General features: G+C 39.8%; 1 protein-coding gene across 1 annotated transcript in view; it reads left to right on the forward strand.

Moving 5' to 3' along the window:
* The window catches only part of LOC140564368 (uncharacterized), a 179097-nt gene that overhangs the window by 5167 nt on the left and 146044 nt on the right, over positions 1-27886 (forward strand). Inside the window, exons 3-8 of the mRNA XM_072689769.1 lie at positions 664-759; positions 7328-7401; positions 17479-17614; positions 18360-18500; positions 18793-18871; positions 25790-25800. Of these exons, the coding sequence (XP_072545870.1) occupies positions 664-759; positions 7328-7401; positions 17479-17614; positions 18360-18500; positions 18793-18871; positions 25790-25800 (537 nt within the window). The remainder of the gene's footprint in view (positions 1-663; positions 760-7327; positions 7402-17478; positions 17615-18359; positions 18501-18792; positions 18872-25789; positions 25801-27886) is intronic.

Raw genomic sequence — 27886 nt, forward strand, 5'->3', positions numbered from 1 at the left:
TGTGATCTCTGTTCATATTCCTCTATGGCTTTCGTAATCAGTTGAATTAGATTGGAGGAAGGACTGCTTCTGTGCTGTCCCAGAAGCAAATTATGTTGTTGTCCCATGACTGCAGTAACCATTGTTGTAATGTACATAATTGGAAATTGAATAGATTCAGAGCATTAAATGCTACTTATATGCCTCTCAAAATGTAAAGAATGCATTGGACTTGGTAATACGAGGAGCAAAATGCACTGATTGAATGGCTGCAATACATCTCAGATTTATTAACCCATTTACTGAGGTTATAATTGTTTTAAAGCAGTGGGCTTCTCAGTAATATAGCAGTTATTGCCATCATTTTACACTTAAAAGGTACCAAGGGGAATTATTCAAAGTCCCAGTAATGTAAAAACCAAGTGATTGAGTTTAAATTCGCCATTTAGTGGGATGAACTTGGAAATTGCATGTAAAGTTAGACATCAGGTTCTGTGTAATCATCCACAACAACTATAAAGGTTAGCTTGTGGCTGCAGAGTGCTTCTGGACCCAGCCTTGGAATTGGTGGACATCAGCATCAAAAGCTCAGGCAAACCTGCCTGGTTGGCCAGATTGGATTTGCAGTGGTGTGGAAGGGCAGGGGTGTTGCAGTGTGAATTTATTTTTATTTATTTATTTTAGGATTTGGACCATCAGAGGAGCTGCCTTGAGGAGGACAACATGCGTCTAAGAGCTGATCTCCAAGAGCTGAAGGCTGACACTTCCACTCTTGCACAGGTGATCCAGCGGGCTCAACACTCACATGGCTTGGATATGAGTTATATGTTTATGCCCCCTCCCTCACTCTCACTCCCTCTTTCTCTACTGCCCCCCCCCCCCTCCAAAGTCACGGGACGGTCCTTCATTCATTTTTCAAAACTCATTTTCCGCCCTTGAGCTCCGGATTTTTAATTCCAGGTTCACCTTGACTGGTGGCCTTTGGGCATAAGGGATCAGCCGTGCTGGGCTTTGATCCAGTGAGCTGGCGTGGGGCTCATTTCTAGCCTTGCCACACTGATGCGACTCAGTGGGCTCCACTTGACCTCCCCGCTCCACAGGGGCCCTCCAGCCCCAGCTGACAACCCCCCCCCCCCCCCACCCCTTTAAAAAACCCCATTCCCTGAATCCTCCTGGTGAACACCTCCAGAGCCACTTTCCAATGAAGGCTCATTCCTTTGATCTCTGTGACGCTCCTCCTCTTTGCAATCAACATTGGACATAGATGGAGTATGTTAGCATGTTGGCATAAGCTCCCTCATACCACAGAACAAGTGATTATTCCAGGTTTTGAGCTGTTCTGATAGGTGGGGTGAGGTGCCCTGTGTTATTCTTCTGGCCTGATTTGGCACCTCTACCCAGTGCCGTGCTGCCACCACACCAGCCAGAAGGACCCTTACATTGCATCGCTGCCAGAACACTGCCAGGGCTCTGTGGGGTGGCACTGTTTGAAATGAGCGTCTGCGCCTGCACCCCAACCGAGCCCCACATACTGCCGCTCCGTTAGCGGCTCGAGAAAGGCTGGATCTTTTCAGTAATCTGCCAAGCTTGACAGTAAACACGGTGGGATCGCAGCGGAGCACAGAAATGCAGCCCGGCGCGTGCTCTAAATGAGCCTGCTCAAGCTGTGCCTCCTAAAGCTCCAGCAGGCCGAGCTACCAGTAGGCACTAATGACTGGCAGGACTGATGGCTGGCAGCGTGGGAGGGGTCATGCGGGGTCACCAGCGGACACTCCGCCTGTACCATTGTTAATGACTTTCCTTTGAGTGATAATTGATCAGCTTCATTACCATATTAACTCTGTAATCCCATGTCACTAGAGTAAGGGCTCTGCTGTAATTAATGCCGGGTTTGATTTTTGAAATAATGAACTAATTAGACTAATTAAAATCAATAGTGGTGCCAATACGAGGTTAGGCATCGGCTCCACCGTCTCTATCTGTGCTCGGCTGGAATCACCAGCTCAGTGGTAAAGGAACCTAATGCTGATTTATGGCCGCTTGACGGTCGTTAGTTGGAATAAATTGCTCGTAGGAGCCAAGACAGCATTATTCAAGTGCAAGATACTAAGTGCATTGTAAGGTCAGCAATAAGGGCAAACTTACATATGTAGTTGAATGCCCTTGTAAACCCCTGTTAATATATCAGGTCAGAATGGTGGGGGATGTTGTACAGTATCTCTGAATGCACACTCGCAGCAGCCAGGCCTTTTGCCTCTTAAGAAGTTAAGCGCTCCATGTAAAGCAATGCAATAGCTGGAGGTTAGCGGCGCTGGAAACCCATTTGACGCTCCGTGCCCTACATTTTCAGGTGCTTCAAATAACAGCAAATTGCACAGATCTTTTTGATGTTATTGGAAAAAGCATGTTTCAGATTATTAAAAGGCTTTACTGAAATAAGGTCACAAACAACATGTTTAGAGCGACTCAGATAAAGAGATGAATAATTGCTCTTTCGTAAGATATTTTTCTCTTTGATTGTCATGGGTTCTTCATTATGCTAGTTACCATTTTTAGGACAGTATCCCTTTGTGCTTCCTTTTGTGATTATGATCACTCGAGTTCTCAGAAAGAATGCGCATTGTTGAATGTTTTTTTTTTAAGATAGTGGAACCCATTATTAGAAGGCCACCTTTGAGCTCAGATTTTGCATTAATCTGGGGGTGTCAGTCAGCCTTGATGGGCTGTTTCCAGCCGCAGACAGTTGACATGTTTTTCTGCCGGCTGCTGCTTTGGGCGGCGACCTGGTTGCTGATGCCTTTTCCCGCTCTTTGTTATATTTCTCCCCTATTTCTGTTATATTAATGTTCAAAATGTTCCCGAAAAGTAATTTGTGTGATGCAACATCCGTGTTTTGCCCTGTTATATATCAGTACAACCTCACTTGGCTGTGTTGGGGTTTTCCTCTCTGTAGGGCAGATGACCATTACTTTAATAGTATTTTTTTTTTCCTCCACTGGCTTTAATGATTGAGCACTGTTTGTGCCAGCTTTTGCCATTCCTCTAACAAATTAGTTTACTGTGGTCATAACCTTCAAAAAGCTCATTACCATAAATTGCGCGGCTTTTCATAAAGGCTGAGAGCTGCATTGACTGATCACAAACGAGACCTTTCTCTGGACACTCAGACCTGCTAGTAAATTAGAACCTCCATTTCCTACACATTTCTTAATCAGCTAATGTTTTTTTATTCACATTATTAATTTCCCTCGTTTACGGACTTCTCTGAATTACTATTTTGTATGGAGGTCTTATAGGCATTGGGCTTGTCATGACCTTTAAAGTAACAGGAATATGTGCTCATGAAATTGCATCTGCAGTGTCTTTAATCACACTACGGACAATATAGGAGCACCTTTCTTTTTTTCTGTCCATGCTTTTTAAACATTACTGGAGGCCTGTGAGTATTAGGAGTGAGAATTTATGTGGATCTGCCAAGTCTGTGTGAATATAAAATGAATGTAAGATCATTTTTGCTTCTGGTTCGTCATTTCTGTAGCTTACATTGTGGTCTGTACTGTGGTCATTCTTCACAAGTAGCCCATTTAAATAAATGTGTCCACTTCGTTTTAATGTTGCAGGTTTATAGGGACTTAATAGCTTGTGCATAAACATTGAATGAAGTTTTATAAAGCAACAGAGTGTTTATGAACAGCTTATGGCACAATTCCTGAGGTTTTTTAGTGTACTGTATATGTTACATACAGTATGACCTAGAGTACTGTATACATTATCCATTAGAAATAGCTACTGTAGAAAACATTTATGACCATGAGGTCGGAGACGAATATTACTCACGATTAGGATGGATTTGGGAGAATCTCAATCTCAAAAACTTCAGCATGTTTAGCCATTTCCCTTGTTCCACCTTTACTGCAGCAACACAAGATATCAGAACACTGCTGTGATCATTTTATTGCACCCAGCCACTAGAACATTAGTGAGGTCAAATACAGATGTTTGATTATTAGTTCTGGATCACAAAGCTCGTCCCAAAAGTACTGAACGCAGCTCCATCACTCCAGACAACGCAGTTCCACTATATACCCCTCTAGCCAACACGCTGCATGGTGGCCCTAGGTTCATGTGCTGATGAGGCAGTAGATTAAGTCAAAGGAGGTAGATTGTTTCTTTTCAAATCAAAGGAATTCAAAATTTGTTATTTTGGAGCTTTGCTGTGAGGATTTGATTGCAGTCAGTGATGAGCCTTTGTGAGGTCAGGATTTTGGCTGATCACCGTCTCAACTCATTTGCACATCTGTGTCAGCAATGGGTGCAACTTAAAGTCAAGTCAAGTCAAGTCAAATTTATTTGTATAGCGCTTTTTACAACTGTTGTCGTCACAAAGCAGCTTTACATAATTAGTACTTAATAAAGGACAGAGACAGAGAAGAAAGAAGAAATAACATGAAGGGTCAAAGACCCCCGTGAGCAAGCCAACGGCGACAGTAGCTGAAAGCATTCATTAGAAGGGGTGTCCACAAACATTTGGCCATATAGCGTATTTTGTTTTTCTTTTTTTTATGCGAAATTACACTGTTAAACGTAATACAAAAAGAACAATAGAGAGCGAACGCCTGTTTGGCAGCAATATGCAGGGGTTTCTCCCCAGGTTGAAACACAGAGGTTGTATGGAATTTAATTCGGGTTATTGTCTCTCCGCGGTGGCCAGCTAGATTTTCTGTTTCAATCGGAGCACGTAATGGGCAGCTCACGAACCTGCTGATCACCCTTCCGTTTAGTCTTTTAAGCAAGCGTTTCACAGCTCGGGCCCCCAGCCTGCTTTTATTGTTTCTCTCTCGCAGTTTAATTCCCCTCAGTGCATGCTGCTCCGGCTACCTCAGCTCACTCCTCTCAACGCTAATATCAATTGTGCACCTTCAGTGAGCAAGCTTTTCCTGCAGCTTAGCCGCTTTGCTTAATTAGCCTCTCTTTTTCTCTCTCTCTCTCTCTCTCTCTCTCTCTCTCTCTCTCTCTCTCTCTCTCTCTCCCTCTCTCATACACACATACACAGAGTTACTGAAATATAAAAGCATGTTCATAGAGCAGTACCTACTGCAGCCTGGCCCAGTTTGTATCGATCCACTTGTGTGAAATTGTGAGAAGTGTTCACTTTTATCTTTCTCTGTTCTGTTTATGAAATGTGAAATATGTATGAAAATGGTTGGGAGAGATTTCAGCACACGATCACTTTCTTTCTTTCTTTCACTGTTGTTAAAGGAGGAGTAGGCATCCATCAGTATTTTTCTGTCTCCGCTGACTTGTGTTTGCTGACCTAAAAAGCAGTCAAGCGCTAGAGAAAAATAATAGCAAAGAGACCCCTTATCTCTGGATCATGCATAAAATATTACACAGGCTTTAATGGATGCATCCTGGTTCCTATCCCTTTCCAATTGTGCCCCCAGTCCATGTCCATATTTGCTGCCTAATGCATGTGATGGCTGAGGTAGTTTACGGATCTGGCAGCCGTTAAAAGGAGCCCCCTCTCCTAGCTGTAGTTTTGGCCGGGCCTTCTTTAACCAGAGCGAGGAGAACATGCTATTGGGCCGCTGCTGAAACAGGTCAGGAGAAAAAAATAGACCTGACGGCACGGGGACTTGACCTGTGAGTAATTAACATCCACATTGATTTCCTTTTTCCCCCAGAGTGACCTCTGTCACCGAACCCCTCCAAACACACACACGCACACACCCATATTTCAGTCCACACACACAGCTCCATAATTCACTCCAACACACGCCCCCCCCCACCCTCTATATTTCACTGACGCGGCCAGCTTCAAATCCCCAACTCTCCAAAGACAACACCAGGCAAGGCAAGAGAAGACTAATTAGATGTAGCACAGGCTGACCATGTTAGCTGGGGGTATGTTTTATACAGTGAATTTATTTAGACAGAGAAGTCTGTCTTTGCTCGCTTATCTCTCAAACCTTCTTTGTGTGTTTTTTCAGTGACCATATTATTCCAACAGAAGACTGTCTGCATTATTACATGGTTTTTCAGTCACAAGAATTTCAAAGTAATTTCAAAAAGGGACCCCAAAGACCCCAAATCTCCTCCTACTTTAAATCAATTACTGTACTCAAGTCTTTGTATCCTATAGAACATTATATTTGTTGTTGGTCAGTAAAGCTGTTGGTATGTTGGTTAGAAGTTTTGTGTATTTGTATTTACTGGAATAATCGTGTTTTATGAACAATTAAATACTTACATTTTAGATAAATAGCTTTTAACATCATATTACTTATCTGTTGCCTGGAGTCCTTTGCACACTATTGTGTGCCAATACATACTAAATCCCAGACAGTATAATATTAGCCTAATGCTTGAGCCCAGACATGACCGTTTTCTTACAGGAGAAGGAAAAAAAACTACTTTCAGTGGAAATTACTCTTTTTTTATTTTGTGTTTATTTTATTAAAAGTATTTTTGAGCATTTCTGTTGGTCCATTCATCACGAAATTTAGATTGAAATGATGTCAAAAAACTAAAAACAAAAATGCTGTATTGTGATTTATTACTTTTGAAGACAATTTTTCTCTTTATTTAATGTTTTGTTCAACTTTGTTCAACAGTCCAAAAGTACTTTAATACGTCTGTGAATAATCTTGAAACCTTAATTGTGTTTATAATCGTCTTCAGTGAAGCAAAAATAGTTTTATTTTTCATGATGATATTTATAAATCACTACACTATTCAACTGCCCTTATCAATGATATTGCTCCCTAAAGCCCTGTTATAATCAGAAATGCACATTGCATGTTGGTCTTATATTACAAAAGACAGACATTAAACATAGGATTAATATAAAAACATGTTGAGACCTGTATTGACACTATTTTAAAACCATGTGAGGATGTTTCTATTCTGTCTGTCACCCTTTGAAGAAGACCTCAGACTGAGGGCACGTTCCAAATCAAATCAGTTAGTGAACTTTGGGTAAACCACAAATCAAAAGCAGTGGCACACTCCAGATTTAGATAAAGGGAGACAAGTTCATGTGGCCATCTCAAAAGGCACCATTCATCACTGGGGAGCGTGGCAGTGGTTGCGTCAAAGTTTTGATTAAATCCCAGAGATGAAAATGATGCATAAGCAAATGCAATTATCCTAATTATATTTCATGAAATCTATTATTCATCTAAAATGTTTCTATGTATGTGTGTGTTTTATTTGTCTGCTGTGTTTTTGCTCTGAAACAGTAATGTAAGTCTGCTGATCATAGCCACCCAGTGGCCTTTTGATAGCAATATGTTATTGTGAATGAACAATAAAGCAGTTATGTGCTTGTCTGTGGTGGTTGTCCCAGGTCACGGGGGTTAACTTACGGACAGTGAGACTGGAGAGGATTGCTGACCACTCAGCTTACAGCGCCCAGTCACTGTGAGTAATGTTCTATACTGCTGTTTCCTTACCACCATATCAGTATAGGTTTAGCTTGAATTTCTTCCAGGATTCTGTATTATGTAATATTTGTATATTGGCCTGTAGAAAAGCTTGGGCATGCCAAGCATTGCAGATGGTTTGATTATTTTCGGCAAGATCTCAAACCTTGATAAGCAAATCAGGCTTAAGGAATGTCATTAATTGTAATTAGGAACTGCTAAATCACATTTCCAAGTTTTCTACATTCTCTAACTCTGCAAACCTCGAGAATCATGGGCACTCTTAAGCAACTGTCTAAAGATAAGAAAGCAAGAGTAATCAATGCTCACAAGGCAAGAAGCCCAGTGTTTTTAGCTTGTGATGCAGAATGTTGTCAGAAATGGCAGTTCAGGGGAACTGTGGAGGTTAAGAAGACTACGAACATTCCTAGAGATAACTGTGCATAAGCTGGTAAGACGGGCAAACCAAAACCCTCATATGACTATCAAGAACCTACCAAGATCCTACCTACCGACCTATCAACAGTCAGGAGAGTGGGGCCCCATTCCAGTGTGTAGCATTGCTTGTACACACACATACAGGGTCAAGAAAGAAACCTTGGATGTGACCTCATCACAAAACTCAATGTTTAATGTATGCTACAGAACATCTAGATAAGCCAGATACGTTTTGGGAACAAGTGTTGCAGACTGTTGAAGCCAAAGTACGACTCTTTGGCCACAATTAGCATAATCAGGAAAAAGGAACAGTGCATTTAATGAAAAGAACAACATGAGAACTGTGAAAGATGGAGTTGGTCTGTCATATTGTAGGGGTTGTCACCGCTGGTGGAAGCTGAAACTGAAAATAAGCTGATTTCTATAACGAATGAAGTCCAAACATACCACAGAACTACCATGGACTACCTGAAGAGACAAACTGAAGCATTTAAAATAGTGATTGCTGTCAATCCTGACTTTGCACAGGCCGCATGAATGAATATATATATATATATATATATATATATATATATATATATATATATATATATATATATATATATATATATATATATACACACACACACACACGAGTCATAGAAGCTTTTCAGATACCATATCTGCTGCAACACACATGTACAAGCGTATTCTGATCAGTTTTACACACAGCATGTCTTAACTATGAGAATATTCTTGCGTGTTGTTAGCATTTGACTGCTGAGGGGGCAGTGATGCATCACAATCATCTTTTATTTGCTCAGCCTTCTTCAGCTTCTTACCACACTGTCTTCCCCTCACCCGCCTGCAGAAAGTTAAATCCCCCTCATTTGTACTTCAGTTGCAGTTCTCCTTGTGTAACATTTCACCTTTAGTTCTCATTAGCATTTTTAGGTAAACTTTTTAGAACTTACAAACTCACAAACTAGGCATCTTCTTCAGGAGCAGCAGCAGCGCTTAAGCGGCGCGAGGATAAAATGTCTCCCAGTTCACCCGAGGGACAGGCAAGCTCCTGGGGAAGCAAAGCACGTTCAAAGAGGAAGGTGTTGTGCCAGGGGGGTGGCTGTGCCAGACTGAGCGCCACGCTGCCGAGCCTGTGTGTCCTGTGGTTATACTCTCGCAGTCGGCTTCGGGAACAGATACAGTTCTAAAAAATAATAAAAAAAATAATAATAAAAAAAAGAAGAAGAAAAAAAAGTAGTAAATAAATAAATAAATATATTAAAATAATAATAATAACACTGGCATCAAATCATGTAAATATGAAATGTAGGCAGCATCCTGCCACCAGCGTCAACATTAAAAGGAACAGATTGAAATGATCCTCAGGGGTAGTATCACCGTGGTAGGTGATGGAATTTCACTCCTTCATCTATTTTCTCATTTTTTTTTTCTATTTGCTTTGTTTATCCGCACATTTATTTATATATTTACGCTAGCTGGAATAAGTCAAAATAAGGAGCGGTGATTTATTGATGTCAAGTTCCGTTATTTTACTCTCTGATGACTCCTCATCGTTTTTACACTTTTCATAATCTCCTGCTGAGCTTATACAGTTATGTAAACTAGCACTAGGTTTTTTTTCCCCCTTTTAATCTTCGAGCTGTAGAATTACAGTGACTTTACAAGAGAGCCGAACTTCCCTGTATGGCATTATTTGACCTTTCGCTGTAATAATCCTGCAAGATTATTCCTATAAATTAATTCCCAGCACGGAGACACTTTATAAGACGCGGGCGGCTCAAGCTGGACCGACGGAAGTGCGGCATGAGCCGCAACGATAGAAATAAATCTCTTTTATTTGCCAGAAGTTAGTATATCAGTGCTTGTGAAAGTGAGAAATTTCACTTTCAAGAGCTTCTGCTTTGTGGGCGGATGCAACCCCCCCCCCCCCCCCTCTTCTTTATTGACTTTTCCAGGTTCTGGTCGTCTGTTATTAGGGAAGCAAACAAATCAATATACTACACTGTGGCCAAAGTGCAGACAGAAGCGCTCCAGCCCACTGTCGCTACCAGTTCCACCAATCATCTCTCCTGCAGCTCATCCTCGCCGCCCGCCCTGTATTTGCATTGCAGATCTGTGGCGCGAGTTGCACAACAGTTGTTTTTCGCTCATTAGTCACATACATCAAACGGGAGCGGCACCGCAAGTGTACCCGCCTGGTATCGCTAAGTGCAAAGCAAGATATTATTTGAGACGCATTTGATTTCAGAATTGATTCATATATATGGATTCATGTAATGTCTATAAAAGTACTCGAAATCATTTTCCCATTTTCTGCTCTCTCTGAAAGATGCGTAATGCATTAACAAGTTTTCATTTGCTTAAAACTGTGCATTCGGTCACATCTGGTTCATGTTTTCCTGCCCCGGGTGTCTCTAGGGTCGTTTTCATTGCATGCCAGGCCCGAGCTGTCCTTATGTTTTGATCAAAAGCAACAGATCCTATTGCAAGGAAGTGCTGCTGCTGCAGTGAGCGAACATACCCCCACCTCCCTCAAGCAGCCCCCCCCATTAACCCCCCTACTCTGCCTCTCAAGTCCTCCCCAGCTGGAAAGTTTTGACATCTGCTGGTTTGGGCCACGGCAGAGCAGCTGTCAGCAGCGGGGAAGCCTCATTCAGGAGCAGTTGGCGGGATGGCTGGGTGCCAGCTTGTACCATCTGCGCGCCTGACATTTCCTTCTAATTAACAGAAGGGTTAATTGTTCTGGCAGGCTCAAATGTAGTGTCTAACATCACCCAGGAGAGAACGCGCACAAGTGGCAGAGTGCTGAGGTGCCGGGACGGCACGGTTAATGCCGCCTGCCACCGCTGTCGTCACATGGCGGTTAACAGTTGCCGATTGGTTAACCTAGGCAGCAATAAGGCTGAGGTGTCCCCCCCCCCCCTTCCTTTTTCCACCCCCTTCACTGATGAATTATGCCAAGCTGCTGTAATGATGTAGAAAGAATTGGGTTTGGAGAGGCAAAGACCACTGCCTAGGGGCAATTGGGAGGGAACAATTTGCATGTTATTACTGCATATTCATAACTAATTGTGTTAGGCTTTGCTAATAGAGCAGTATGACAGTATGAAAAATTGAGAAGCCGTTTTTATAGCCAACAAAGCACACCACTGCCTCTTTTTTCCCTAAATCTCCAACACCAGGCGCTGAGTGATCATTAAGACACTTATTTGCTAAATATAACAGGTTGTATCATCTGTCAGCCCGACATGATGTAATTTATTAAGTGCTCTAATTTTATCTTAGTCTATGGGAGCCATTTTTTCCACTGCTCACCATGACATGTTATAACTGAAATATTGTTCCAACAACACATTAACTGCTAGCATATGTGAAAATTTGGCGCAATAATTAGAAAACAATTATTAATATATATATATATATTAATAATATATATATATATCCAAATATTTGCTGATAGCCTAAACCTACCTAACTGGCATTAAATAAAGACATGCACTGTATTTCAGTCGGGCTAAAAATAATTAGGACCATGAATAAAATGTGAATATTTCAGTGCAGTAGTCTAAATGCTCTGCTCCTCTGGGGTTCCGTAAATACATCATCAAATATCAGTTGCAAATGTAGGCCAAATCTAAATCTCTGTCCTATATCACAAATATATTGAGCATATACCTGCCAATGCTGAAATCATTGCCATATAGTTGTTGCCATATATAGCATCCCTCATTACCCTCTATTTTAAAGGCCCATTTCCTCCCTGTTTTTAGTTTAGTATATTACGTTGAACTATCTAATATTAATAAATAATATAAAACTAATATGGAAAGAAAAAAAATGCAAAAATAGCCAATTTTGATTGAACTGTGTTTGTGATATCGCAATAACCAGTTAATGTACCTACCTGCCTTATCTACTTTAGCACTGTAGCCATGTTAAGTTATAAGGAGTGTTTCAGCCCGGACTGCCTTTTGAATTACACACTATACAAGGCAGCCAATCAGAACAGAGTTTAATAATCTGTTTGATTCTAAGACAAGGGCTTTCAGCCATGCTCCTGAAGTAACCCTTGTCCTGTATTTTTTTGTGCAGTTCTCTTCTAACACACCCACTTCAGCTTGATACAGGAAAACACTTAATGTGCAGTGAAAGAAATACTTCAGGATCAGGATTGGGAACCTTTGTTCTAAAGGAGTGGTCTTTTTTAACTTAACCTCATGTCATCAGTGGACCCCTGAGACCTCTACAAGAAAAAGTAGGACATTTCATCCCATTTTATTTGTCATTGATGCAAAGTATTACTCTTTTTGGCCATGGATATTCCTGCAACCTAAACCTTCACTTTAGCGCAACCCATGAACTCCTTTATGTGTAAAACTGAAACACTAGTTTACTCTTAACACTTATTTGATACCTTTATTGTAGCAGTACACTGTTAGGTAATATGCTCTTCAAGGAGTATTTAATGAAAGCACTGGTTGTATATTAAACCATGACAGCTCAAGAGACCATGGGAAAGCTCAAATGTTTTTTGTCTGCTTAAATTGTTCTTCACATATAAGCCAAAAATGGTCCTCCTCTCATGGTGCTCCCGCCCAGGTTTGTTTCAGACCAGTGGAAACCACTGCACTTTGGTAACAGGGACCTTATTAAAAAAGCAGAGACTTGTGAGGTTCGATGACTGGAGTATTAGAAGATAATTGTAGCTCTTATAGGCTTGCGGTCTTCTTTGAAAATTGAAGCCGTCCAAAACCGCTGTGAGCGATTGTATAATGTTTTCGGGATGCTTGCACGATGTGATAGATGTAAGCATATGCGTGTCATGATGAATGATTAATTGCGTATCATGTTGGCATCACGGGCGGCGTGACCGCCGATGTGCTGACATGCTGGGGTGTGTGTGGTGTATTGTATTGGGGGGTGGGGGGGTGCGCACACGCACGCAAGCACACACTCACTGTACTGATGGGCTAAATGGATGCCCTCTGGGTGTGGGAGTCAATTTGCACGCCTCCCTTGGCCCCTGCATCGCATTGACTGGCTGTCAGGGCTCTGTGCTGAGAAGGATCCAGGCCCCAGAGTAAAGAGACAGGAGCCTTTTACCCAGCATGGGAGAGGCCTGGAACAATCCGGCAGGAGAGCAGCCTGTTTTTTTTTTTTTTTTTGAAAATGTCCCAGAGAGGAAATGGGTCTTAAATTGACTGCAGTTAGTTACCATTCAAGAACCTCTCCTCTATTCACTGCTGCGCTTTCAATTTCAAGCCCATAGCTTCAGAAGTCCATCCCCTTGGATGACGGATACTCAGCTACGGCGCCAAAGTGCTCAAGTATATCACATAATTGCTCATAATTGAAACAAATCGGCGCTTTTCCTCAAAATTGGGCCTCCCCAAAAAAGTGGTGTTGCAGAAAAAGGGATTCGAAGTGTTTCGGTAATGCTCGTAATTTTCCAGCCACAAACTTTTTCCCCCTGCAAAGCCGAGTGGAGAATTTGCAGACTTGAGAACTGTCCATGCTTTTGTTTAAGCTCTGCATCAGACATGCTTTGAGCGGCTCCTCAGATTGCACTTGTACTTTCGTGAATCCTCAGGTGTTCCTTCTCTCTCGCGCGCACACGCTCTTCGTCTTTCGCTCTTTTGCTTTGCAATGTTCGGAGCGTCGCTCCTGCGTCCCCCGGTGTTTCGTATCTGATCTCTCTGCCTCCCTCACACGTCAGTTTATCTCTTTTCACTTCTGATGGCTCAGGACGACAGGCGGGGGAAAAAGAGGTGTTGAGGCGCACGTGCTGGCGTTTTCTATAAAGCTAACATTTACATATCTAAATATAAGGGACGGTAGATTAGGAGGCTCGGGGGGGAGGGGGGGAGGGAGTGTTATATATTTATTTCATTCATTTCCCCCCTCTCTGCAGCAGAACATTAAGCAGGCAGTATTTATGGGTTGTGGCTGGGATATCAGTTTGCGGAGTGGTTGATAGCATGGCGCTTGACAGCTGTCGCTAGCAGCTCGGCAGCGCTCGTCAGGAAGCCGCCAATGCCTGCCTGCACTGTCAGAGAAGTTTAGTGTTTTGTGGTGCTGTGTTGGAGCGGCTCAGGGAGCCGAGCTGGGACGCAGTGTGTGTGTATGTGTGTGAGGAGTGCAGGGCTTCCTCACCCTTCAACAAACACTCTGTCACTTCAAGGCCCTGCTCTCTGTTGGCCTACCCCACCGGATCGGCTGTCCAAAACCTGCCAGAAAACTCCAGCTCCAGCTTCCGCCACTCGCCTGCTTATCACTGCTGATGAGCGCCGAGCACTGCATGTGTGTGTGTGTGTTTTCTGTGTGGGTGAGAGAATCTGTCCTGTTTTATTGTTTCTGACCACATGCTCCAGACTAGAGGACACACACATGTGATGCAGAGAAAACCTGCCCTTTGCCAAAAGAGAAGGGTCGCATGCGAGCGCTGAGTGCTTTAGGTGATCCAAATCCTCCAGCAGGTTAGATCTGTAACATTTACCAAGACAATACAGGGCTGTTAAATGAATAGGTTCTGCATTATTAACTAGTTAAGAAAGTTTTAGAGACACTGTTCTAGAGAATTGTTCACAGTGGTGCTGGAAGGAACCAGATGTCAAAACAGTCTGAAGCCTCAGGGAGATGGTAGATGAAATGGATTTCTGCCTGATGGAGACGTTGCTTTATGATTATTGTTACAGCCTACACCGCAACTAGTTTACAGCTGTGCCTAACCCTAATGGCCTAACTACATTATAAGATTAGGCGTTTATCTTGACTGTGAGCAGAGATACTGTACATACAGGGTGTTGTACAGACGATTGTGTTTACATCCAGGACGTGTACATTTTGAATAGTGAATAAAATGGCTATATGTTGTAGACCTGGTGACTCCTCGTTCCCATCACCACCACTGTAAAGAAATTAGTCAGTAAGGATCTCAAGAATCCCTAACAAAACACAATGCTACGCATATTTTACTGATAACTGGCCTGTGTATATGTAGAAGAAAATGTGAATTGATTTGTTGTGTGTCATGTGTTTACAAAATGAGCTATGAACTATACACTTAAAAAATAACGTTGGACTTAAAGCATAAATATCTGCACTTCCTTCCTATGTTTTGCCCTGTGTTAAATATGAGGGCTGTAAAAATGCAAAATAAATGTGGTTATCAAACAACAGATTTTTACATTTTTTATTACTGATGTGCTACCATTTACTAATAAAACTGGTTTAAATCTGACTGATTTTAATCTGCTGTTCCTGTACAACATCGCAGGACCCATCTAATTAGTGAAACACCAAGAAGATAAATAAAATAAATAAATAAAAAGTGAATTTATTGTTCACATGTAAAAGTGTGTCCAGAAAGATGAATGGGAGGCTTTAAAAGGACTGTGAAAACTGCATATGATCAAGAATGACATTATAATAAACCAAATATCCTGAATTTGTCATATTTTGCAGTGAAGTGAATTTATGTTTGAATAACTAATTGTTCATTGAATTTCTGAGATATTGAACAAAGTATCTAACACATTTCCTTAAATAATAAATGTGTATACTTTAATTATGTCTAAAAAGAACTTTTTAGCTCTATTATGTATTTTTCAATGAAATGCACTCCCCTTTTTCCTTCCCTTTTTCCTTACTCCCAAAACTTATTTAATTGAAATAGCAAGACATTGCATCTCCAAAATAGAAACTTAATTTTAATGCACATTTAAGTTTCATTACATGTAATTATGGGACATTTTTGTTGGTCCATTCATGAATAAATGTTTACCTAATGTAAAGAACAGCTGGTGTTTTTAAATTGATAGCAATTTTAATGACTATAGTTTAGATATGACTGCGATAAAATGAATCATAAATGAAGAAGCTTGTATTGTTTTGTCTATGCTCCACTTCTGTGTACTTCTGTCGTAGTTTTTTTTACCGATGTTTGTGTTTTCCATCTATATCGGATAATTCAGAGTCATATTGAAATAATTAAACTGAGGCGAATCCTAGTGAAACTGACTCGTTTCCTGAAGAATCACTATCAAATCGAATCCCGAGGTCAGAGATTTACACCCTTATTAAATATAGATGTAAATTACCCAGGCTTGCCTTTGAGCGAGTGCACTTTATCATACCAGTGCATCAGCTGCCATATGGCTTTATTTATCTATGCACCATATGTGTGTGTAGAACCTGTCAGAGCTGCTCCAGGTGTGTGGTTGAACAGAGCCTTCCCTGGAGAGTGACAGTGTGACAATAATGATGCAGCTTGGAGACACAGAGGCCACACAGAATTAGGCTAGTAAAGAATGCTCCACTCGCTGCATAGTAATTGCTGCACTCACCAGGGGTTGTTCTGAGGAGAAAAGAGAGAGAGAGAGAAAGAAAGAAGGAAACTATACAAACTATACAATGCAGATAGGGAGGTTCATTAAGACTTTCTCATTAGAGGCCCATCACTCCTGAAGCTTCAATAAAGCCATGTAGGTGCCATTAGGAATAGAATAATGTCTGGAGCAATTTCACTCAGACTCCAACAAGCACAGCTAATGGTTTCTTACAAGGGGTCTCGGGGGTGTGTATTTTTCTTCCACTTAATATTCATTTCAAGTTGTTTTTTTTTTATATATATGTTCAGTTTAAGTTTTTAGTTTAAAGTTCAAGATCTCAATACATTTTATATCTCATGAGCAAATATCTGCACTAATATGATTTAAAAAATATCACCATATTTAAAGATATTTTTACACAATATTTATCATGATTTTTTGATAGCAGCTGACTTTTTAAAAACTTAAAACCTCTTATACTGAATACTTAGCTCATTGATTTTTATTTAAAATCTGCTGATCTTTATCCAATTAAACAGGAATAATAGTCTTTTGTAAGCACTGACAACATTCAACATATGCTGAGAAAATGCATATTATGTATATGTATATAATGTTATCACAGTGCAATAAAATAATGTAAAATTGTGCATCTCTGTTTAGAACCTTGATTTTCTTTTTTATCCATATTTAACCATATTTGTGGGGTTTTTTTGTTTGTTTGTTTGTTTTTTTTTTTAGATATATGTGTTTTGTTTTTTGCTTTTTTCACTTTTTGATCTGAGGGTGCGTTCTCTTGTCTGTATCTACATTGAATAGGCAGGATATTGAAATGTTCCGGTGTGTGTATTAATACTGAACATGTAGGATTTTGAAATCAGTGTAATTTTGTACATCTACACATGTATTCTATATACGATTGTTGGGACAGTATCTGTTGTTAAAAATGGTATATATATACATTTAAATTTTGAACTCGATTTTTTTATTTTTCTAGAATATGACCATGTTGCGAAATGAGTGCTTTTATGTATTTTGATATTCTAGATTGTGTGTATTACCTATGATTTAAAAAATATTTTATTTTATATATTTTTTTTATCTATGGACATTTGTCCATTTGTCCATTTTGATTTACATATGTCCTAGATTGTGTACATCTGTATAAGTTCCAGAGTGTATATCTATAGTGAACAATGTTTGGTTTTGGATTCTGGGTGCCGTGTTTTTGTCTTATCGTGTGTTTGAAATACCTCAGGGTCTGCAGGTTGTGCTTAATATTCTCTGTGGCCTCCCCCTTGCAGGCAGAAGCCAGGGGACCTTATGAAGGCTCAGGTGGAGGATCTGCGGAATCAGCTGAAGGCCAAGAACGGGATTATTCAAAGTCTGCGAGAGGAAATTAAGACGCTTTTGTTCCACAGTGCCCAGAAGAAGAATGAGGTACAGCATCTACAGACTGCCTTCTTTCCCCCTTCTCCTCCCCCCCTCTCGATTAAATGGAAGCAAGGTTTTAGGTGCAGCAGACACGATATTGCTTGCTGCGTGTGCCCTAAGCTTTGCATGTGTTGTGTATTAAACAATGCTCCCTGCATGTGACGAATTGCAAACATTGTGTGCCCTGGAGGTTTGAAATGGCATTTGGAGCTAAAACAGTGGGTTTCTCTCTCTCTTTCTCTCCTGCTCCTTTTCTCACTCCCCTTTTTTTTAACAGCTTCCCACACCTCCTTATGAAGTGTCCCCAAATTAAAACCCACTGCTGTTTTATTGTTTGTGGTTCACGCTTTTACAAATTGATGGTTGTGGTAAATGCTTGTATAAATGGTGCTTTTCAGTGTGGCATTTTTAACAAATCAATGCGAAAATCAAGGCTAATTATTTTGCATTATGTTATGTTTAATTTGTCTTTTTATTTGACGTACTTTTCTTTTTTTTTTTGGACATTGTGGATTAGATTTTTTCCTTCTGTGGTGATTCACTTGAAAACCTTGATGTAACAAAAACTTTTTCTTACAAAAAGTTTACTTTATAACCATCAACTAGTTTAGGCCTCTAGAAAATAAGATACTATGGATTTTGTGTGTATTTTTTCGCTCAATTGAAAACTGACAGGCAAACACATTCTTAACCCGTCAGTTAACGCAATTGCTCATCGCTCAAACGCACTGTGCCGCGTGTGTTCTTTCAGTTGTTGGAGAGGAGGGAAGCCATGCTGCTTCTGCGGAAGCTGGAGCTGGAGACGGCTCAGATCACCAGCACAGACGTCACCGGTGGAGCACATGCTAGGCTTTGGGTAGAGCACCGAGAAGCAGCAGCCTCTGATGGAGAGGTGAGCGCTGAACGAAGATTTTCCGCATTGATATGTCGGTTCCTCAGGATCAGCAGCTACGAATCTGGCAGCTTTCTATCATTATCAGTCAACTCCAATCTCTCTGTGCGTTTACATGGCCCGTCCGCTTCTCTTAAGGCCTTTTGTAATCAGGCAAATGGCCAGGCATTATGATCTCACCCTGCCCTGAGCTCACAGACGCGCTGATGGATGCCCCCTACATGACGGATGTGAATATTTCTATTTAATTTTGCGTGTGTGTGTGTGTGTTTGTGTGTGTGTGTTGTAACAGGGCAGGAGGGCTGTGGAGGTGCTGGACAAGGGGGGAAATTCAAAAGCAGAGCGAGCACACAAACTCCAAGAGCAGGTTAGTAAAGGGGAGATATCAAGTTCTCACTAACACCCTAACACCTACTCCATTGGTACACTGAAATGCATTGGATTTACTTGACTTAAATGTGCACATCACTTTCACAGTAATAAAACATGTTACATCAGCACAGAAAAAAAAAACACATTTCCCTTACAGTGTGTAAACAACTCATGCTATTCACTCCCTGGTCCATACAGCAACTATTTGGAAACTCCCTGCTTTTATGGTGTCAAAAAATGTTATTTTTTTATTGTAATAAAGCACAATACATGCCAGCCAATTTGTGATCTAGATTTAGATTAGCATATATTAAAAACATCATTACTATAAAAGACACACAGGTAAAGAATCAATGAGTCAATTCTCTAGAATTACATTCAGTGTATTCTTGTTTTTAAGAATATACTGCGTGGAAGTAGAAAACACAGTTATGTGAAAACATTATAGAGTCACTGATTAGCCGACCACGTTAACAGAGAAGAAACCAGCTGTGGTGGTCCTTACGCTGTATACCTTTCACATACGCAATGTCTTCTTTGTTCACAGACACAGCACTCAGCACCGAAATGGTGTTATGTTCATTAAAACAGTATGATGAGACATTAATGGGGGTGTCAAGGCAATGTTATTGTCAGTCCAGTGTGAAGCTGTGCCCTAAGTAGCTTTTACAGATACAGCTCAGCAGTAGGTCGCCTAAGCAGGGAGATCAGGTTTATGATACAAGCATCACCTGCAGAGCATCAACGGGATATTAAGGAGCCTCCTTTCGCTCTAATTCTATTTCAGCGCTGTACCTCTGACGCATCGCCTTTAATTGAGGCTGGATTTATCTCTGTATTTTCAAAGGCCAACAGATAAACATTTTAATGTTGCCTCTGGCCGATAACGAGGGCAGAAAAAATGGAATAATGGAAGTGAATAATGGGCCCGCATCCCTTTATGCAACTTCCTCTGACCTCATCAGTAGGACTACTCCCAGGGTTTAGATAATATGCACTTAGAGGCTACACATGGACAAAACAGATATAAGTGCTCGTTAGGTCTGATGCTTCTCAGTGTTGTAGCTTTGACTGAGATATTTACTTTACACAAGTGCACAAGTACTCACATTTTTATTACAGCAGAATTATTTACTTCCTTTTTTATTAATGTAATTTGTCTGCTTTGTTTAAATGTAATTACACAATTACTTGAATAATACTGACATAGTGCGTAGTTTTCTATTCTATTAACACATTTGGGGTTATTACATATTACCGTGGGGGGACGGCAAAAAATCTAAGCATGCATCTGTTTTTTTCCGCAAAGCAACACTATACACAAAGATTCAGTAAAACTGTGTGACACAGTATTTTAGACCTATTCATAAAGCTTTGGTGGTGGTTCTTAGCTCCAATTTCAGCAGCCAATTAAAATATATAAAAGAGTTCATGTAACTACCAATGCTTTGCCTGTTTGAATGCTACAGTTGCCTAAAATCTCTGACTGGAGATCTCTGGGCCCCAGATTCTAATAAACAACTCTAAAATGCAGGAACAAAAACAACAGAAAGAATATGGGTAAACAATATTAACATGGTATCTAATGTGACATTATCTTCGACCATTAAAAGCAGCAGCAAGACAAAAAAAAAAAGAAAGTAAAGGTATCCGGATATACAGACATTTTCATAGCTTAACACTAACTGCATGGCTGAGCTGAGCCCCACTTAGAGCCATTTTGTGTTAAATTGTCAAATTTGTGTTTGTCGTGATGCCCAATACAAACTGATCAACATTAGCTTTTTTTTAAATAAATCAGCTAAATGTGTATGTGATTCAGACACTTACCTGTGTGGCCAAACATGTTTAAAAACATTATAGAAAAGATCATTAAATATACATCATCTTACTAAGACCATTAATGACTCACTAATGGCACATGCCATTGAGCAAAATAGTGTAATTTGTCTCATAGATGGTAAAACATGCAACATGCTAATGTTATTGCTGGTATTTAATGTTAACATTGACATTAAGACTGCTGCTGGTAGTCTTAATGCCATGGTAAATCTGATGGTCTAATTGTTGTTTTATCAAATTGAAATCATAATAAAATACCCCCCTTATCTACTAACAAACTAAATGACAAATAAAAAAATACGTCTGTAACATCTGTAGTTCTGTTTCAGGGTTTTAAGGTTACAGTGAGCTCTTAGTGAGTGGGAAATTGTTGAATATATTGAATATTGATTATGCTCTTTATCATCCCTGGCAATAGTTGTGACTTTTGAGGGCAAGACAAGTCAATTTTTTGTATCGCACATTTTGTAGAAATGTTTTAAATGAAATAAATATGAACAAGTACAAAAGAAAAAAAATAGAAATTCCAAATATATAGAAAACGATGGTTAAAACTTGATTAAACAAGAAATGTAGCAGATTGAGAAGGTTCTTTACTAGGTAGGAGATCTTAAAGAGCTGATGGCCTATTAAAATAATAAAATAGTTTTTGGTCTGAAATGCTCTCTAGCACCTTTAAGTCTATTCTGTAACATATTGGACAGAGTACGGATTTCAAGAGAACCATAGTGGTTTGGGAAGAGTCTAAGCATGGTCGGCTGCGCAATCGAACCCTGGGGGACACCACAGGTCATTGGCACACTTTTAGAAACATTGCTTTCCATTTTAACAAAGTCATTTCTGTATGGCAACTAGTTTTCAAGTCTCTTTCAAGACTTTTATGGTCAGTGGTGTCAAAGGCAGTAGTAGTAATATTATTCCAGAGTTTAACCTTATTTAAAGCCGTCTCAGTACTATGATAAAGCCAGAATCATGATTGAATTTTACATGTAAAGGTATTGAAGGATAGAACCCCAGGTAAGTGCTTAAGGAAAATCTTCTTGTATATTTTTCTAATGAAAGATAGATTTGAAAAAGGTCTGTCATTATTTAACAGAGTTGTGTCTAGGTGTTTCTGTTTTAAGAGCGGTTTCAAGAGAAGCACCCGACATAAGTGGGGTATTTACAATCTAATGATATTGCATTTCTAATAATATAGGTGCTTCAGATTTGAGCAGTGCCGTAGAAGAACCATTTTGGTTCCATAAAGAACCATGTTTGTAATATTGAAGTTTGAGTGTTCTATACACTCCCAAAACTCTTTTATTATTATTAAAAAACATTTGAAGCATTTAAAGAGTGTAATTAAAACACATTCTTTAAAAAGTTGGTTGGTAATGTGTTGTGACTGCAAGATATTGATTTGAGATTTTTTAAGTAATGTAACTAAACTGTGATATTTTATCCAATATTTCTTCACATGGCTATGAAGAAAATCTGGTGGATCTGGATGTACTGATGGCTTGTCTGATATGATTGATTTTAGTGTTTAAAAAGGATATAAACTCATTACATTTCTGAGCTGATTCTCATTTAAGTGCCATATATGTTTGTAAGTTTACCAACTGTGGAGTAGAATAATTTACTGTTGTTATTGATGCTGGAGAAGTGAATGTCTAGCTTAGCATATTATTGCATTGTTATCAAGCAACCTATCTCTAAAGAGATCTTTGTGAATCTGAAGCTTGGTCTTAACCATCTGCTTTCAGCCTTCCTGCATTCTGTCTTTTGGAATTAAACTACAGTTGCATTTCTCCTTGGTGCTTTCTGTCGGCATGACATGGTTTTAACTTGAACCGGTGCATTCTCATCCATAACACTAATGTCTTTTGAGCTGAAGCTGTCCAGCAGAGCATCAACGCAATCAGATGGTTTACATGGTGCAGTGCACATTTTGCTCAGGAAAACTTGGAGCTGTGCTGTCATTTGTAAACCTTTTCTTAAAACAAATACGCCTGCTCTTGATGTCTAGTGAGGCCCACATATCAAAGAACACACAGTAATGATCTGATGAAGCGACATCCTTAACAGAGGCTGATAAGTTGAGACCCCTTTGAAAGAACCACATCCAGAGTGTGGCCATGATGGTGTGTGCTCCCAGTTACACGCTGTGAGAGACCAAAAGAGTCCAACATGAGTTCCTTGGCATAATTGTCACTGGGTCTATCAACATGTCTCTTAAAATCACTAGCAATAAAAAATAGTCATATTAACGCTGTACTTTGGGGGCCTGTAGATAATTGTAGATAATGTTCTTGATGATCCTTTCAGAACTTCTCAACGATACTATACTCAAAGAATGTGATGTCACTAAATGATAACTTTGTATTGGCAAGGAGCAGTTATACCTAATTATACCTTTTTGCTAATGTTTGATGGAGTCTAGTCAGTTGATACAGTTGCAGTACTGTGTTTGTTTAACCATGTCTCAGTTAAGAGTGTAAAATCAAGCCCATGAATCATGAATTCTATAAAATTTGTTTTGAAAGGGATCTAATATTGGGAGGAGCTAATTTAGTAACCTTTGCTCCAAACGCTGTGATTAAGGTTTGATCTACTGCAGACTGAATACATTCACATTATCTGATGTACTCCCTGTTCTTTGTGTTTCTGATAAGTATTGGAATAGGAGAGCGTGCTGGCACACAGGGTTCAAGCTTCTTTTGAAAGGTGTTCTGCTGACATCGTCATTGTAGTAGCATGGACCCAAAAAATATCACTTCAAAGCGGCCTCTTCCCTTTCAGCTGTTGCTGTTCTGGTGGTTGGAGAGCTTGCCTCTTTCTCTTAGGTTCTGCAGGTGGTAGTGGAACTCAACTATATGTAGATGAGGTTCTGGGTGATGGAAGTGGAGATGAGGGAGGAGCAGCTGATAAGGGTGATTTTTGACAGGAGTAGACAGTCTTGTCCCAGCTTATACCACCTACATCATGGTTGCTGGGATGGTTAGGTGGAGGTGTGGGGATGGAGGACAGTGTAGATTGTCCTTGGGTTTGGTGTCTCTGGCAGCTGATGAAGTTGATCATCATGCCTTTCATCCAGTGTCTACAGCTTTGCCAGGGCGTCCTCAAATAGGCGGAATGTTTTATGGCTTAGGACCTCAACATCAGCTGGTACAGCAGATTCCCTGGCTGTTGGTGCTGATGGGGGTGGATCCCTCAAAAAGAACAGTACGTCAGAAAATGGACAACCTTCTTGTTAGTGTGCAGTCCATCATACCCAAAAAGAAAATTCACTTTTCTTAATAAACATGTTGAAATTGTCAAAAATGTCCAGTCTGTCTTACCTGCAGCTTTTATGTAGCCAGTAGCCCTTAGTGTGTTAGCATAGCAGTTCTCCATGCAGGAAGAAGGGCCCTGATAAATGGCTACAGGTTCAGCTTTCTGAACGTGTTAAAGAGATTGTTACAGACCCTTTGGAGCTAAAAACATGGGCTATGATGAATCATTGAATTCTTTACAATAAGAATCAGGTTGCATTTGCTATAGAGAACAGTCCAGATCCTGTTCCAACAGTCTAAAACATCAGTGCATTGATGTCAGCATCTAATTTCAACAGTTTCTTTAAGCTAAATAGATCCATTCTATGCAGAGTGTCTTCTTTAGTAACTGTGTAATAATTTCCCTTTACAAAATGGGTTGATTTGTGGAGAATGGACACAGAAATGAGTGTATTAGATATCCATGCTCTTCGTTCAGTGAATTCAGCCTCAGTTCTTTTCTCATATTAAATCCTTACGGGAGGGCACATTAGAAGCTTTCATAAAGTACATCGCTGAATAGTGCAGGGGTGAACCTAACTGCTGAGCTTCATATCTGAATAGCAGTTGTGTCATTTGCCAACAGGGACCAGGAGTACTCGAGAAGGCAGCTGACCACGTTCTCATTAGGACAGAAAGATGTCAGGGTCTTACTCAGTTTCTTTCTCTCCCTCTCTCTCACCTCCTATACTGAAATGTCCTGAGAAATCAGACTACTACTGGTGCAGTTGTGTGCAGAAGTTTGGACACCCTTGCTCAAATTATACGTTCTGTTGATAAGTGACACATCTTCATTTCTTGAATTTTATGTACTTGGGGGTGGGCATTGTTTATTTTTATCTAATAGAAATGTGTCATTTTGTTGTTTCTTGATTATTATGTGTCACTTAGAAAATCAATAAAACATGATTAGTACAGGGTGTTTCAGATCTTTGCCTGTGACTGTAGGTATACTGGTAGAAAAGTGAGCACTGTGTGTTATTGCCCAGTGCTTTTACCCTATTTTACCATAATGTCAGTACTGTGATGAGCCCAAAAATGGTGCACTCTACACAAAAGACAACATAAAAAGTTGTCATTGTTATAAATTCAATAAGATACTTAGTTTGCACTTTAAACCCAATGTTCATTAATTATAGACCTGTCCCCAAACATGAATTAACACATAATTGTCAATAAGAGAAAGAAAAAAACACAAAGTTTGCGTTCAACAATAGATCTGCAGGTCTCAATGCATACAATAGTGATAAACCAGTACAGCTCCATAGGACATTGTCCACTTTTGTTATGCAGGCTTGTAAAACATTTATGCAGTTCAGTGGTATGTAAAAACATATGAAAATAGCTATACTGATGCAGTCATTGACTTGGAGCTGGCACTACCTGTTGCGTCCCCTAGCACTGGGGTAATTTACTGGTGTTGTGTGGATTGTAGTTAAAATTGTACATTCTCTTGCCATATTGCATATTAAAAAAAAACATATGCTTTTGTTTTTTATTATCCAAATTCCAAATTCAGATATTTTTATATAATATTCATACATATAAATGTTTTCACAAAGCAGCTTCACAGAAATTCAGGTCCAAGCCTCTTTTGAGCAAGCCAGTGGAAACTGGCAAGAATTAAAAAAAAAATTTATACATTGAAAAATGAATCGTAATTTCCCCCAGATTGCTTATTATTATATATTTTATTTATTTGTTTGTTTTTTGTTTGTATTGTGTTATTGAATTATACACACAGTGTGAGACCACTTCAGATATGTGTTTGAAAAAAAGGGAAGCAGGAGGTCATTTAATAATAATAATTAAAAAACATTATGCCATTTTTTTTTACATAAAGCCTTCATCCTTAAAGGTTATGAAAAAGTCATTTTTGCAATATGGCAACACCAAGCAGTAATAACAATAAATCATTTCTATAAACAAAACAAAATGCAAAGCATGTAATTTAAACTATTACCACCTTTAGACTACATCATTGTAAATAATCGTAATATAATATAATATATAGCTAATTTATGTAAGATAAATTGATATATGTAAATAGAATATTTTTGTTGAACTTAAAAATAAAAGGTTTTGAAAAATGAAAAGACTAGACAGTATTTCCAACATAATTTGTAAGCTTGATGACAAATGTAATGCTAAATTCACCACAGGGGCTTCCTACCCAACATGAATATTTAAGTTTAAAGATTTTCTTTAAAAATCAGCTGCTGAACCATGATTCTCTGACTGTGTTTAGGTTTATTCGTCATAGCTAAACAGACAGTATATTGTTTCGGTTGTGTTATACAAAGTCCTAAATATGGACAATACACACTGTGAACTGATGTGATTCTGTATGCGAGTGCTTAGACCGGAGGAGAATTTCTGTCCTTGGGTTTTGTGCTTTTCCTGCTTAACTTTTTCTTGTTAAATACCAGGTTTAGTTGTGTTACAGCTGGGAAGTCAGCAGACTATCCTGAAGTCTGGCCCTCACTTCCCCACCCCTGCTTTAGACTGAAAGAAAACAGGGGTTAAGTCAGCCATGAATGTTTCCTGTTATTTAAAAGCTGAGCCTGTGACAAGGTGTGGCCTACCTTTTAAATAGCACCTGGCCAGTCATGTTTCCGACAGGCGAAATCCACAAGTTCTTCCGCTGCTGCTCTGAAGTCACTATAAAGCATGATATTTTCACCGTTACTGTGTCAGACCTAGCATTTCATCCTAGACATCCTAGCTCCATGTTATTTAGCGAGAGACTGAGCCCTGACTCTTAACTGAATGGTGCAGCAGATTTGCCTCATCTGTTAATACTAATAGGGTCAACACTTTGAATGGATGAGTTTTATTCCCCATGTGTCCTTGAATGCCAATAAAACTTTAAAAATGCATTAAAAACAAATTTGAGCGCCACAGGGTTCAAACCAATTGCATGCCGTGCTCTGCAACAGTCCCTTGTGGTACTTCTGCATTTTATGATGGCCTGGCTTCCACTCTGAGTGCTTTTCTCATATGAAAAAGGTGATATTTTCCCACTTATTGTGTGCAGCCTATGAAAAATTAAGCAGAGCCAAAACAAACAAACTTCTGCTCTGGGTTTCGTTGTCTGAATCCAGAGCTGAGATCATGTCTGATTGTGCCTCTACGTCTTGGCCAAATTGTTCAAATTAATCACAAAAGTATTGATTCGAAAGCGGTAGAAGCGCTATCCGTCTGCATATTAATATGAAAGCCTTGTCTTGTCCTCCATGTTTAATTTCTTTATATCTTCATAATTGATTAATGTTCCTTTGTGAAGAGGAGATGAATAATTTATAAGTCCAATAGCCTTTGGCTAATAAGAAAATGCTTAATTTTAGCGAATGAGGCTGTGTGTTATGGGAATCGCAGTCGCCATTGCTGTTGATACATTAAATGTATCCACTCCAGTGGCCCGGCGGAGTAAGACTCGAGCAGGCACATGCTGGCACCGAGATAATTATGCTAAAATGGAATAATGATAATGAAAGATTGAAGAGATCTTGTTGAGAGAAAGCACCTGATTGTTAGCATCTGTTGTATGGAATTGATGAATGCGTGTTAATTCACCCCTTCACCCCCCTACACACACTTGCTGCCAGTCTGGCTCATTGAGCCTTATTGAAAACGTGCCAGCTCCAAAATGGAGCAAATTGAATAAACAGCACTTATCCTTAACAAGGAGCGTAATTAAATATGCAAATAACTGCAATAATATCATTAACCTCGGCGGTACGTCAGGGACTCTTGAGTATGTTCATATCTGAGCTGAGCCTACAAGTGTCGGGATCAAAGGAGCTTGTGCTGTCTACGTTCGTTGGAGATTTGCCAACAAGATGTCACACGTCTGTCTCTGCCTTTATTTCTGCA

This window comes from Salminus brasiliensis, chromosome 1 (genome assembly GCF_030463535.1).
Source record: "Salminus brasiliensis chromosome 1, fSalBra1.hap2, whole genome shotgun sequence".
Taxonomy (NCBI): Eukaryota; Metazoa; Chordata; class Actinopteri; order Characiformes; family Bryconidae; genus Salminus; species Salminus brasiliensis.